This window comes from Adiantum capillus-veneris, chromosome 19, assembly GCF_014529385.1.
Source record: "Adiantum capillus-veneris isolate H3 chromosome 19, ASM1452938v2, whole genome shotgun sequence".
NCBI classification, from domain to species: Eukaryota; Viridiplantae; Streptophyta; class Polypodiopsida; order Polypodiales; family Pteridaceae; genus Adiantum; species Adiantum capillus-veneris.
In genome coordinates this window covers 151328073-151343809 of record NC_140949.1, presented here as the reverse complement: position 1 = coordinate 151343809, position 15737 = coordinate 151328073, and the positions used below count along the sequence as shown (strand labels likewise).

The window sequence follows — 15737 nt, the reverse complement described above, 5'->3', positions numbered from 1 at the left end:
TGTTTTGGTAGTTAGTCGGAAGTGCTTCATCGGATGTAGTCAGTCGGATCACACTTAGTCGGATGTTGCTTAATCGGATATTTAACAGGTATGCTATATCAAGACTGAGGTTGTTATTACCAGTCTTTTTGTATGGTGGTCATAAGTCAGTTTTGTGAGGTGTGCTGACGCGGTTGTATTCAGAGATGTCTGTAGCTCTTCTTGATCAATGAAGTACTCTCGTTTCTTAATTCTGAATTATTAATTCCTTCTATCTCTCATCTTCAATATGATGTTAGTATCTCTGTGTATCATTTCTGAGTTATGAGATGTTGAGAGAATTGTGGTGAACTAGTATTTTCTCTATGTTGATGAACCACAACAAATTTGGCGATCCTACGGGTTAAGTTCTCTTGGCTGAGGACGTATGCAGCTATATCACGTGTTATTCTTCGGTTCATGAATCTAATTCTGGTGATAATGCATGTCCGAGCGAGGTAGAAGACTCTCTTGTATATATTACACACGGGATCAAGCCAGAGCAGGCAATATAGATCCATTCCACTATGAGGATGTGACTGCAGATGAAGAAACTGATCCACAACCTGAAGAACAATTGGTAAATTTGGTGCGAAGGGTTCTCGAGCAACAGAGGGAAGGGCAGTGAGACAACTTGTGGGGGCACTACTCTTGACAGGAGGACCTGCAAGAAGTAGAAAGCGACTCCAATTTGGCCCATTGAGAGGTTCTATCAGCAGGCAAAGAGCTGTAAGACTCCCAAATCCTATCCCCATGGCTCAACTACCTCCTAACCCAAAGATTAAATCAGCCAAGTTCAAAGGGAAGACTAAAGAGGATGTTGATTGTCATGTAGCACAATTTGAAACCCGGTGGCAAGCAAGTGGATAACATGTGATGTTTCCACATCCTATAAAATTACAGCAATTTGCAGCTACCTTGGAAGGAAAGTCCATGATCTGGTTCAGCCAATATGGTATGGCTCACTTTCCTACTTATGATGCACTTAGTTTGTCTTTTCTACAAAGATTCAGGAAGGAGAAAACTCCTACAAATATTTTGAGGAAGTTACGATGCATCAAACAAGGTACAATGTTGGTAGAAGATTTTGCTCAAAGATTCATAATATTTGTTGAGAGATTGCAAGGAAATGAAAGGCCAACTGATGAAATGTTGGCTGGATACTTTCTCAAAGGATTGAGGAGTGGTATTAAAAATGCAGTGGCCAGTATTGACATTGCAGGAGGTTTTGATAATCTAGTACAGGCTGCTTCTAGAGTTGAGAAGAGGCTTGGGATGACAAAGTCTAGCAAGAGAGGGGACAAGGAATCTGAAACAGGTTCAGAGTTAGAGACATCTTCATCTGAAGAATCGGATACAAACAGTTCATTTGATGAAGAGGAAAAGAAGAAAAAAAAAGAGTCCTAAGAAGAAGAAAAAGGACAAAACAGGGGGTGAAGTTGATTTAGTTCAACAATTAAAGAGTATTGGCTATTCAGTCATAGCACCTAAAGAAAAAAGGTATTGTGAGATTTGTGAAAGAGATGGACATACCACTTCTCAATGCTGGTACAACCCTAAGCAAAGGGGTAAATCAGGTACATGTGTTGGGCAGGGTAATGCTCCAGCAGAGGCAAATGAGGTGGCTCCATTTAGAGGAAGACCACCTAGACAGGGATTTCAGAGGGGATTTGGAAGAAACCAGGATAATAACCAAAGAAGGCCCCAAGGAGTTATGCCTTGTGTATACTGTGGTGACCCTACACATTGGGTTAGACTTCATTGTGCCTTATGGGTAAAACATTGTGGGGAGAGAGGTATTCCTGTTGTTCCATTCAATCAGGAGAACTAGCAAGAAGGTCCTCCACAACCACCTCAAAATCAACCACAAACACAAGCAAATGTGATCATTATTGACATTCCAATTTATCAGGGTACAAATAATGAAACAACAACAGTACTTCAGACTGAAGAGTATGACAATGTGGAGAATGATTTTCAACATCTAGATCATATGGAAGATGAAATTGATGTGCTGGTTGTGACAAGATCCAAGGCTAAAGTTCCTATTAATTGGGAACAGCAAAAAGGGGTTAGAGATCAGGTGCAAAAGCAAGTTCAGAAGGAGCAGCAAGGTCAAGACTTGGAGGAGCATGCAGAATCTTCTAATGAACCAGTACAACAGAAAAAGAAGGTTGAGGTACCTGAACCAGTGTGGTTTGAGGTACTGATTAACTCTCCTTTACACTTGTCTTTAGACCAAATGCTTTCTATAGTACCAGCATTTAAAGAAAGATTGCTACATAAGTTAATGGGAAAGCACTCAAAAAATCCGATGCAGCAGAAAGGCCAGCCAGGGGTGAATAGCATTCATCCTTCTGTTGTGGATTTCATGGTTCCAGTTATCAAGGTGACTTAACAGGACAGGATATTTGAGGAGGTATTACTGGATGGAGGATCTGGTGTCAATATCTTACATGAGTCAGTTTATCTCGCAATGGGCTTAGGGAGATTGGAACCAGCACCTTTCCAGGTTAAAATGGTTGATCAAAGGAGGATTCAGTCAATAGGCATTTTAAAGAACTCTTCTATTCAAATTCCAGGGATGCACTTTCAAGTTAATTTTTTTGTTCTTAGAATGAAGGAAGGTGATGCTTCCTATGAGATGTTGTTGGGAAGACCTTGGTTCAGGTTAGCCAAGGTGAAACAGGATTGGGGTGAAAATCAGGTGGTGCTTACCAAAGGGAAACAAATAATCAGCATACCTATGTTGGGTAGAAATCACATTCCTAGAAAAGAAAGACCATTGTTTGCTCAATCAGTTAGTCTTGCTGAGGAGGTAGAGGATGATGAGGAGGAAGCCTTTTTGCAGGCTAATCCGACTGTCATACCATTTTTTGAAGTTGACATTGAGAGAATTTTGCAGAAAGATCAGGAATCAGAGGAGCTTGTTGATGAGCCTGCCATGGGACAAGAAATTTAGGGTTCTGACATACTAAAGCTGATGGATCAGAGCATATCAACTAGTGTCAAAGAAGAAGTTCAGCAGGAGGAGAAGGATGCCAAAGATATGGTGGAAAAGATCTACAACAAACGATTTGGAGGATCGAAAAGGGTTCAGCAGGATGAACTGAAAGAATTGAATTTAGGGACTGAGGAAGAACCAAAGATGGTCAAGGTTAGCATTTATGTGGATGGGGAATTCCTATAGGAGTTATGGCAGTTATTGCTGGAATATAAAGATGTTTTTGCATGGGGTTATTCAGATGTAAAAGTTATTGATCCCTTACTGCATCAGCATCATATTAATATGAGAGAAGATGCAACTCCGATTGTCCAACAAAGATATAGGATGAATCCTAACTTTGCACAACAGGTTAAGCAGGAAATTGATAAATTACTGGCAACAGTTGGGTTTATCAAACCTACTCATGAAGTTACATGGTTATCTCCAATCATTGTGGTACCAAATAAGAATGGGAAGATTAGGGTTCTTGTTGATTACAGGAAGCTAAGTGCAGCCACTATTACAGATCCTTTCCCAATGCCCTTTTGTGATGCTATATTGGATGTAGTAGTAGCAGGGAAAGAGATGTATAACTTCCTTGATGGTTTCTCGGGGTATAATCAGATTAAGGTTGCAGAGGAGGACCAACATAAAATAGCCTTTATTATAGATTGGGGAGCCTTTGCATCTACTGTTATGAACTTTGGACTTAAGAATGGACCACCATCCTTTAATTTTACAGCTTATAAGACATTTGAACCTTATTTGCAGGATTTCATGAGAGTGTTTGTAGATGACTTTTCAGTTTTTGGTCAAAGGGATTTACAACTCGAGCATCTGAAATTATGTTTTGAAAGGTGTAGGATGTTCAGATTGTCACTTAATCCCTACAAAAGTGTGATAGATGTCAGGAGTGGTGTACTATTGGGTCATGTGGTCTCTCAGGAAGGGATGTCAATAGATGTGAAGAAGATTGAGGTAATAAAATCAGCACAAGCACATGGCAATATCAAGGAATTGAGCAAGTTTGTGGGATAAGTTAAGTGGCACAGCAGGTACATCAGATATCTGGCTACTGTATGCATGTCTCTTACCCATTTAACCAAAAAGCATGTAGAGTTTGTTTGGTTTGAACCACAGGAAAAAGCATTTCAAATTCTAAGGAAAATGCTATCAGTTGCTCCCAAATTACAACCTCCAGATTGGGTATTGCCATTTCATGTGTTTGTTGATGCCTCGGATATAGCCATTGGAGTTGTTTTAATGCAGGAGAAGACCCAAGGGTGGTTCTGACCTGTGTACTATGCTAGTAGGGTGCTTACATCTGCTGAGAAGAACTATGCAGTGACTGAGAGAAAGGCATTAGGGATGGTTTATGCTTTGAATAAATTCCGACATTACCTCTTGTGCAATAGGGTCATATTCCATGTGGATCATCAAGCCTTGCTTTATCTTGTTAAAAAGCCTTTACTTACAGGTAGATTGGCAAGGTGGATGCTATTGTTGCAGGAGTTTGAATTTCTTATTGTTCATACACCTGGCAAGGAACATGCAATAGTTGATTACCTAAGTTGGATTGAGACAAGAGAACAACTGACAGGGATTCTGGATTAGTTACCACATGCAGATTTATTTGAAGTTCAAAGTTCCATTTCTAATTCATGGTATGACCAAATGTTGGTGTTCCTAACTGATGGTGTTATGCCAACTAAGTTTACAACAGACCAAAGGAGGAAATTTGCCCTTACAAGCAGACCCTTTTTGGTGATTGCTGGAGCATTATACAGAAAAGGGATTGATCAGGTCATTAGAAGGTGTGTACCATATTTTGAACAATCATCTGTGTTGCAACAAACCCATTTTGGAGCAGCAGGAGGAAATTTCTCAAGGGACATTACAGGAAAAAAGATACTCCAAGCTAGTTTGTGGTGGCCTACTGTGTTGAAGGATGCTCAATCCTATGCAAAAATTTGTGTGGTGTGTCAACAGTTTGGTCAACCTGATTCTAGAGACAAAATGACAGATCATCCTATACCGCCCATTAGAGCCATTTCAAAAATGGGGTATGGATTTTGTAGGACCAGTCAAGCCTACAACAAGTAAGGGATGCAAGTACATTCTAGTAGCTATTGACTACTATACCAAGTGGGTGGAAGCTGTGGCATTAAAAGATAACAAAGCTCAGAGTGTGGCAAAGTTCTTGTATCACAACATCATGACCAGGTTTGGTTGTCCAGTAGAGCTGGTAAGTGATAGAGGTAAACATTTTTTTAATGAAGTGATTTCTGAGTTGAAAAAAACCCCACATGATAATGCACAAGAAATCTACAGGTTACCATCCCCAGGCTAATGGACAAGCTGAGAGTACTAATAAGACTCTTATGAAGATTCTGGAAAAGATTGTACAGAAGAATAAGAAGGATTGGGATGCAAAGATGGATTCTGCTCTGTGGTCATTCAAAACAGCTTTCAAGGTAACAACAGGTATGACTCCATTTAGATTGGTGTATGGCCTGGAAGTTGTAGTACCAATGGAGTTTGTGGTACCAAGTCTAAGGGTTACTGCTGAAAAGATGACTCCAAAGCTGTCAGTTCAGCATAGAAGTAAGTACTTAATGCAGTTGGAAGAAGACAGGTTGATCAGCTCCTATATCACAGAAGTCATTCAGAGAAGAAGGAAAGCCTGGGTCAGCATGAATGTCAAGTTTAAGGTTTTCCAGGTAGGTGATTGGGTAATTCTTTACAACTCCAGGTTAGGTCCACATCCTGGGAAGCTCCATTTAAGGTACAAGGGGCCATATCAGATTATGACAGACCTAGGTCAAGGAACTTTTATTGTAGCATATGTTTTTGGCACAAGGGTAGAGAAACCTGTTAATGGATTCAGGTTAAAGAAATTTCAGGGCAAGCCACCCCATTTGGATTGGCTCAAACCTACTATACCAGAGGTTGCATTTTGTCAAATGGTGGAGTTATCTTCAGGTACTATGGACCAGGTCACTGTTGATCCATCATCAAAATACACAGGCTTTGCATTCAGTTCAGGGATCGGATTGTACTACATCGGAGTTTGTTGGCTCGGAGTATACTGGGTAGGAGTTCACCTGATCCGATTACTTAAAAAACGTTTAAATTTCAAAATTTGTGTCGAAAAGGGTTCAAAGTACCTTCCACTTAACTCAATCAGAAGAGTTAGGGACGACATCATCACCTCACACACTTTTAGAGGCCGAAGCGCTTGTGCAACTCACATAAGCAGCGCTTGCATGTATACTCAAAATCTTGCTAAGCTTTCTGATACCTCTGCTCCGGCTATGCCTAAGCCTAAAGCTGTTTCTATCATGAGACCATTTCTAGAAGATGAGCAAGGGGATGTTAGTAATCTGCACCCTCGCAGAAAAGGAGTAGTTCTCAGGGTTGATGTATCTGACCCAGAAGATAAGGTCAAAGTGCTTCTTGAGGAAGAATCAGCACCAATGTCATCAAGCAAGATGCTGCAAAGTTTATTGGAGCCTTTCACTGATTTTAGGGTGGAAATTGACTGTCAGGCGGAACGAAATGAAAAGTGGTTGAAGGCAACAGGTTTATATGATTTTGCTACTCTACCGTGGGGCCAGTGGAAAGGGAACATTTATGCAAAAACCCAAATGCAGCTGTTACGAAAAACCAGAGGTGCCATTTCCAAGAAGGTACATCTTAGTCCTGGTGTGGTAGCTCAGGTATTTCATCTTCCCTTTACCTCTGTTACTGCAGCACCAAAATATTCAGATGAAGATCTGAAAAAAGAATTTGGACCAAGGGAAGGAGGTAGGCAATACTTTATGTTTAAGAATGTAGAATATTGGAGGAGAGAACAACTGAAATGGTTTTTGGAAAGAGTTTGTTTTCTAGCTAAATATGACTACATGCCTAAGGAAAACTGGGCACCACTATATTTTGCTAAAAATGGGGGTAAGGTCAGTTGGGCACATTGGGTGTATGATAGGATTCATGCAGAAATCTTTACCTCGCATAAAAGAAAGACCCAGTTGAGTAGCAGGTTAGCAGCATTTCTATCTGCTTTGTTTGCTTTTGCCCTGAGAATTGATGCAGGGGAGTCACATTTTTCTCTCATTACTCCTATCAATGAGATTAGTTCTGGGCCGGAACAGGGGAAAATATTTGACAAAGCAGAGATTAGTAAAAGCATGGGTGAAAAGCTGAGGACCATACAGGATTTTATTGAAGCAGGATACACTGAGGATGAGGCCAAGATGGTGTTGGCTAGTCCTAAGCACAAACTGCTTCTGGGGGATTTGCTCAAGAACTTGGATGTTGAGGCACAAACTCCTAGTAGGGTTATAGGAAAACCTTTAACATGCAAAAAAAAGAGGAAGCTAGATGCTGCTTTGCATGTGGTGGACAAATCATTAGATTTCTCTCTAGCTGATCCTAGCACTTCTACTAAATCTGACTTGTTTATTACTGATTTACCAACATCTCTGAAGATGTTGCAGGAATTACAGGGATTTGTAAGTTATCAGAAGCAGCAGCAGAATGGGAAGGAACAGCTACAAAATATAGCTGAATTTGGTGTATCTAAAGTGATGCTGCAGCAGCAGCCGGAGTTGGTGGAATCTTTGAAGCAGGAACTGGTAGAGATGAAGGAGAGGCATCAACAAGAGATGCAGGTTCAGTTGCAGCTACATCACAAGAGGTAGCAAAGGTTAAGCTCTCCTTGGGAATGTTTCAAACATGGACTAGGGACTTGGAAGGCAGAGTCAATTCTTAGCTGGATCAGATGTCTGGCAGAAATACAGAGTTACAGGTGGAGAATGAAATGTTACAACAAAGGTTGAAACCTTTGGAAGCTCTAGAAAAGTAAGTACTAGCCCAAGAAGATATCAATGTTTCTGGTGTGCTCATGGATGAAGGGGATCTCAATCTGGTAAGGCAATAGTTGGTTGAGGGGATGCAGGATGTTTGGAAAGCAATGAGAGAAAGGCTGACATCAGTTGTTGTCAAGTATCCCTATGAGGCTGTGAGAGCAGGCTTCATCAGTTCTCATGAAGCTGCCTTATTAGAGACAGTGGAATATCTTAAGAAGAAAAAACATGTTTATCAGGAGCAACTCCAGGAGTTCAAGGATAAATAGTTGCAGGGGGATGAAGAATTCATGGTAAAAGATGGTTCTGCACTGAAAAAACTAGTGCATGTTTCTGTTCAAACACTGCAAGCTGCTAAGGAAATTCAGAAGTCAAGTGGAGAAGCTCTGTCAATGGAGTTTGAATCTCAGAAGGAGATTATAGTTGTTGCAAATGTTGATGTTTCAGAGCTGAGTGCAGCAAAGAATGAGGAGGCTGTGGTAACTACAATCCATGAAGCTAGTGTTGAAACTGTTCTCAAAGACATGTTTGAAGTTTTGGGTGGTTAGGACTCACTTTTTTTTGTCGAGTCGGATTTCAGGGAAAATCCACCACCGGGGCGTGCCATGTGTTGACACGCATATCAGAGTGTCAGTTTAGTAGTTAGTCCAATCTGTTTTGGTAGTTAGTCGGAAGTGCTTCATCGGATGTAGTCAGTCGGATCATACTTAGTCGGATGTTGCTTAATCAGATATTTAACAGGTATGGTATATCAAGACTGAGGCTGTTATTACCAGTCTTTTTGTATGGTGGTTATAAGTCGGTTTTGTGAGGTGTGTTGACGCGGTTGTATTCAAAGATGCCTGTAGCTCTTCTTGATCAATGAAGTACTCTTGTTTCTTAATTTTGAATTATTAATTCCTTCTATATCTCATCTTCAGTATGATGTTAGTATCTTTGTGTATCATTTCTAAGTTATGAGATGTTGAGAGAATTGTGGTGAACTAGTATTTTCTCTGTGTTAATGAACCACAACAGTAGCGTCAATCTATGCACAAAAAAAGAAACATAAAATCATTCTTTGATCAACATGTGATCAATAAGGAATTTGCGATAGGGAATTATGTCTTGATGTACACCCTAAAGCAACATTCCAAAAAATTGTAAAAGCAAGGTAATGGACCCTATGTGAGTCATGACATATCATTGACCAGGGCCATAAAGCTTGCAACATTGTATGGAGAAGAAATGCCTAATTGGATTAGTGGTTGTAGATTAAAGAAGTACCATCTACCACTAACAACAGACATGTTAGCAAAAATACACAACGCTGAGAAACAAAAGAAAAAACTGGAAGATACAAAAGTTCAAGCTCAAGAGGAAGCCAAAATAAGAAATCTAAGATGCAGACAAAATTTGAAAAAGGAAAGAATTCAATAAGCTGAATACACCATTCCCATTCCATTATCTGCAATGCAAAATACAAAACAATGGAAGGGAGGGATCAATGTTTGAATCAACATGCAACTCCCAAATGGACGTACTCAACAAGCATTAAGCGACACAAGCGCCAGGACAAATGTGGTTAACCTTTTGACATACAAAATGCTAACAAAAGCACCACTGATACATTGCAAAAGGCAAGTGGAAGTGGCAAATGATGAAATTATGCAAATCTTGGGAACCACAAATCTATCATTTAATGTTGATGGAAACATACACCCCCATCAGTTTCAAGTAATGGAAGACAATGTAATCACAAAGGCTATATGTTTGGGGGTCCCTTGGCTCAAAACTTACAATGCAGTTCTTGAACGGTCAGAAGAGGCAATCTAGTACAAACATAACTCTAATTTGTACCAAACTTTGTTTGCAAAATTAGATTATACATGGCCAATAATTCAAATACCATTACAATCACCCACACGACAACAAAAACAGCCAAAAACTAGCATCAAAAAATTATGGGTGAAAAACGTGGTCATGGCAAATAAACCAAATTAAATATGGCTACTCAAAACATAAATTCCAACAACTGCACAAAGAGATGACATTCCAAAAGTATCAAACAAGCACAAACAGCAAAGATCAATGAAGATCAAAACATCAAACATCAGCCAAAGGTCCCACAATCAAAGCATTGGCAATGGAAACCGAAGGAACCATCAAAACAATCATCGAGAACTACATCATCAGATAATCTTAACTACAGATGGATTCCGAAGCTCAAACCCAAAACAAACCTTACAATCAAAGACAGGGTTGATCAATTGCAAGCATTAGTATTTCACAAGCAATTATCTTCATCTACAAAAGCCACTGAACAATCTGTTCAATTTCCATATCTTGCACAACATAGTGTTACCAAGTGCATTTCTCCACACATCAAAACAGGGCAACAATACACGGTCATACATAGACACAAACTATAATCATGAATAGGAAGATGGGAGTAGAAGTTGATAATAGTAGTAATCATGGCTACTAAAACAATTGCAGATGCCAAAATTGTACATATGTATATATTGTGTGTACTGATTTTTATATTTTTTGAGTTTAATTTTGATCAATTTTGATCAAAATTAGCACTTTGTATCATCCTATCAGCATATTAATGAGTTGTAGTGACAAAATCTTGAGCATTGAAATGCTTACGGTGGAAAGTTATACTTAGGGGTGAGTTCAATAAATTTTGGCTAATTTTTGCCAGATATTAAGTATTTCTATTTATTTTCTTTTGATTTTTGCTAATAAAACTTTCAAAAATTAAAAAGGTGGACAAATGGAGTCAAAATCAAGATTTAAAAGAAAATGCTAAATTAGCATGACAAGATCTTCAAGCATGGAAAAAATGAAATGGATCAGAGCTTATCAAATTTTTGGCTCAAAAACAAGCTGCCAAATTCGCATCAAACGATGATACGACATCACAATGACAACCGGTTCAATTGACAGGTGATATATTGAGTATTTTGAGAATAAAGGTAAGAAAAACTATCTTTGAGTCACGAACACCCCGGGTAGCTATAGGTTCGATGGGGTGATTTCCTATTCATTATTCAATTTACACTTTAAGAGAGAGAGAGAGAGAGAGAGAGAGAGAGAGAGAGAGAGAGAGAGAGAGAGAGAGAGAGAGAGAGAGAGAGAGAGAGAGAGAGAGAGAGAGAGAGAGAGAGAGAGAGAGAGAGAGAGAGAGAGAGAGAGAGAGAGAGATTTTCACACACGAGAGTGCAGACAGATTCCAGCTCCATAAGCATGTTTCTACAACCCATTCTTCACTAGATTTCACAGGTATGTTTTATATCTATTGTATAACAAGTACATAATGTCATTTAGCACAAAACACAACACATTGGGATGCACAAATCAAAATCAATACGGGAATTTTTGGGTAGGTCTAGGTCTCATTGGGGGAGCAAACAAGCTCCAAATGCAATGTGGAATCGTCAAGGAACTCCCAAGGGATAGGGGCACAAGGGGGTACCAACAAATGTCAATTTGGCTTTAGGGCATGGATCGCAATCCATGTCCCCCCCCCCCCCCCCCAATCCTAAATCTAATTCAAGTAGCAGATAAACAGTCTACACATCAGCACCTATCCACGCATGTGACCATAGATAAAAATGGATTTGGGGCATGGATCGCAATGCATGACCCCCACTACAATATTTTGGGGTTTTGATGTATTGGACAGTTCGAGTACTCATTAGGGTACCCCTCTTCTAAGTATCAAGGGAAATGGACACCAAGGGGACAAAAACTCATCATATTTCAACATTCACAAAACCAAAAGGAAAATGTGATTTACCAATATCAAATCTGCAAGAAAATTTGTAATGGGTGATGCCAAAAACATCCACACCATATCAGGACAATACTTAGGGAAAAATAGTCATGGGATATGGATCGCGATCCATGTCCTCCAGAAGGATTTTGGGCAAAATATGCATCCCAAAGTTATAGCAAAGGGTTTTGAACTTTCTTGCCAAAGGAAATGTCTACGCAATGCCATAATCACCTAGGGACTAGAAGATACAAAATCGGAAACTAAAAAGTATACAAAGGGTGGAAATAGGGAGCTTCTGGCTCAAAAGACCACCATAGAGCTAAGAAGCAACAATTTGTATCATTAACATCCCTATTGTGCCCATAAAAAGCATCAAAATGCTAGACATCCAAGAAAGGGTCAAACAGTGTACTGATCAGTCTAAAAACTTACATACCGGCAGATCGTACCTACCAAAAGCTATTCAAGTCATTTGGATCAACAAATCTAACCCCTACTAACTCCAAGGATCAATCCAAAGGGGATCAAAAACTAGATATGGTCGAACTTAGTAAAATATGGTCTTAAGTGAAAATTTGATCTATTTTTTTCAAATGAAGTCCAAAATTGAAAAAAGATGACCAATGTGCTAGGGATGAATAGCACATCAAGCTCATATCAATCTTACCTCAAAACGTCCTGGGCATGGATTGCGATCCATGTCCCCCAACATTAGAAATTACACAAAACCTGACCTTTGCACCCTACACCTCCAAGTCGCTCCACACACAAGTCCTTAAGCCTTTTGGACACCAAAATCTTGGTAAAAATCCAAGTGTAGTCCAAAATTGACTGATATAACCAAAATTGAGCATAATTTGCTGACTGATCAATCAAAATCATAAAAGGATCACACCAGGGTATCCACTACTCATCAAGTTCATAGTCATGAAGTCAAAGTTGAATTTGGCCTAGGTACATGGATCGTGATCCATGTCCCCCATGCTCAAAATTGACCCAAAACCTCAACACTAGTAAGCCTAGTAAACCTAGACACACTGGTAATATATTGACAAAAATGGATAAACGTTGTTCAAGTTATGTTCAAATTTAGCCTTTGGTCATGTTTGTACTAAAAAAGTTTGAAAAAGTGTTTTGTGAAAAGAATTTTGAGCATCCAAATGATCTGTAATGTTGCAAAATGCCTTGCAAAAGGATGCCAAAGCAATGTTCTGTAGCTCCATATGAGATAGATAAATAATTGGCAAAGATACCCACCAACATATTCATCGCAAAGTTCAATGATGCAAAAGGCAATAAAATCAAGACAACAACCTTCCCTGAAGAAATATGGATGCTACACTAGAAACCAAAGGTGGTGAATGCAGTACAAGATGTACATCTAGATGGATACTTGAAGTTGCCACCATGGGGAATAGACTACATGCAGGCACACAAGCTAATGAGCTCTATCCAGTACAACGGGGAGGCAATCATCACAGACAAAAATGGAGTAAAATACAAGGTAAATATCACAAAAGAGATTATCAATGAAGCTTTGCAGCTTTCACCTAGGCAACATGATGTACTGCAAAAGACCAAAGTCGTAGATAATGAGAAAGCATTTCTCGAAACCCCAGGGCACAAGTTTATCTATAAAGATCTAATCTACTCAGAGATGAAGCTACCCTTGAGACTGGTATCACACCGTTCCAAAGTACAAAAGCCACCAAGGTACACAGAGCCAATATTGCACATTGCAATGGCCATGGCATTGGGGGTAGCTGAACATAAGATGTGATCTGGGGGGGGTTCATACTAGAGAACTTGGTTGAAGCAAACCTAAAGGGTTCCAGCAAGAACAAACTCTATATGAATGCAGGTGCAGGTTCAATGCTAACCAAGATACATTACCAGTCTTTAGGTATGATTGAAGACCTCTCTCTTGCGGAGTCATAGGTAGACCTAATCAAAAGAGCTAAGCTAGTGGCCCGTCCTGTCAAAATAGCAACTACAGCCTCATCTTGAAGGAAACAAACAAGGTCCTCCAAGGCTAAATCTCCAAGTGACAGTGAGGAAACAAAATCTAATGAAGAACAACTACAAGACCAACCTCAAGAAGAAATCCCGTCAGAATTCAAGGAAGATGATGATACAAAACCTCTAAAAAGAAAAGGCACAGTAAAAGAGCATGCACCCAGGATGGAATAGCAAATAGCAATTGCACAGGCACAAGCTCAAGTGGAAGAAATGAAAAGACAACTTGCAAAAGCAAGGGCTATCAAAGCAATTGCCTCTCCACACACACAACCTAGAACCATGGAAGAAGTAAGACAAGCAAGGATTGAAGTAGTAAGAAAGATTCAACAACAAAAGCAACAATTAGAAGCTTAACAGGGGCAGCAAGAACAAGAAGAAGAATCTCCATAGCCACAACCAACACAAGAAGTGGTTGATATCACACGTCATACAGAGCTTCAAAAGAAGCTACAAAGAGAGAAGAATTTGGAAGAGGCTAGGGCAGCTTCTCTGGCAAGAGAGCACATCAAAACAAGGTTAAAAAGAAGTGTAGAACAACCCGTATTATAACCTACAACAAAAAACACAAAACAAAAGAAAATTCAAGAAGAAGAAAAAAACGATGAAGAGGACATACAAGAGATCCAGATGGATCCAGATCCTCAAGGCCTACTGTCTCCCCAAGCACCTCCAGAAGCTCCTGTATTACGAGAGCAAAGAGGTACAATGGAAATGGAAGCACAAGCTTAATTGGAAGAAGGTATGGGGGAGACCTCATTACACAAAGAGGAAGAACCAAAACTGTTGGATCAAAGCACACATCAAGAAATAGAGATGCAAGATGTTGTTAAAAGATCTCATGAAGCTAAAATAGAGATACAAGAAGAAACACCAGTACATGAGATAAGAAGAACAAACGCATCAAGGCCGGGAATAAGAGTGCCTACACATTATTCCCGGTCGGGAATAAGAGTGCCTACACATTGACTACTGACTCAAGTCAAGAGGAGGCCTATAAAGTTGTCAAAATTTTTGATTTCAATCAAATCTTGCTAAATTTATAGATGCAATTCTAATGTCACCAGGTAGTGATCAAAGAAAGGGAGACCCAGGAAAACCAAGCAATAGAAGCTCAGAGGATGGCTCAAGAAGAGATTCTTGACAGCAGAGCAGCTGGAAAGGATAACAAGAGAAAGGGACCACCATGTCTCAGAAAAGCTAACACTTGTCCACGATATAGTGGAGATGCAAAGGAGCTGACAAACAAAACAGAGTTGTGTGATGAGCTAATGACCAAAGAAAAGAAGATGAAAGAGAGAATTGGATATGAAGATGTAAGGTCTCTGACCCCGATCAAAAAGAGCACCCTTGTACCATGAACTGAATATAATGGAATAAGTTACTATTTTTAGTAGTTTTCCATATTCTGTCAGTGCCATGATGTTTAGAATGTTTTAAAGCTCCGAAATGTGAATTAAAATAATTTTTGTAAAAAAATCCCAAAAAAAGTAAGTTTTTGGTCTCCCGACCAGTCCAGTTCTGATCGTCTCGAAAAACTGCACCTGTACCCCGAATTTCAAAAAAATGCATTTTCGGACCCCGGGGGCTGCAAAATATGGCAGGTACTCGGGCCAGTTTACCTTAGTTAGAGCTTGCTATAGCAATTTTCCGCATCAAAATCCGACACATATGACCCGTTTTAGCCTAGAACCAATTTTCCTAAAAATTGTCCGAGGAGGTACCGGGGGCCCGGGACTGTGTGGGAACAGGTTCCAACCCACTCTAGATCAGCTTTAGCAGCTAGGGGGCGCCCTCTTGCTTTGTGGGAGTCCTGGGAGAGTTTCCAAGCCAGTAACTAAGTCTTAGAGTCAGTAAGACTATCCAACCTGACACTTGGTGAGTAGGCAACTAGACTTGCCAATGCAGTGAACTGAGTGCTCCTCCAGATGCTAATAGCAGGGCTGGTCGATTTTCAGCCTGTAGGAGCCTATTTAAAGGCCTGCACACACACACACACACACACACACACACACATATGCTCACACACACACACACACACACACCTACACACACTCTGGGAAGGTGCTGCCGGAACACACACCTT

General features: G+C 39.9%; 1 protein-coding gene across 1 annotated transcript; it reads left to right on the top strand.

The window, feature by feature from the left end:
• The first annotated feature begins 8159 nt into the window (after window positions 1-8159).
• On the top strand, window positions 8160-8417 carry LOC147435078 (uncharacterized). The gene has a single exon (XM_086491291.1). It carries the CDS (start codon window positions 8160-8162, stop codon window positions 8415-8417), a length of 258 nt encoding a protein of 85 aa, XP_086347417.1.
• The last annotated feature ends 7320 nt before the right edge of the window (window positions 8418-15737 follow it).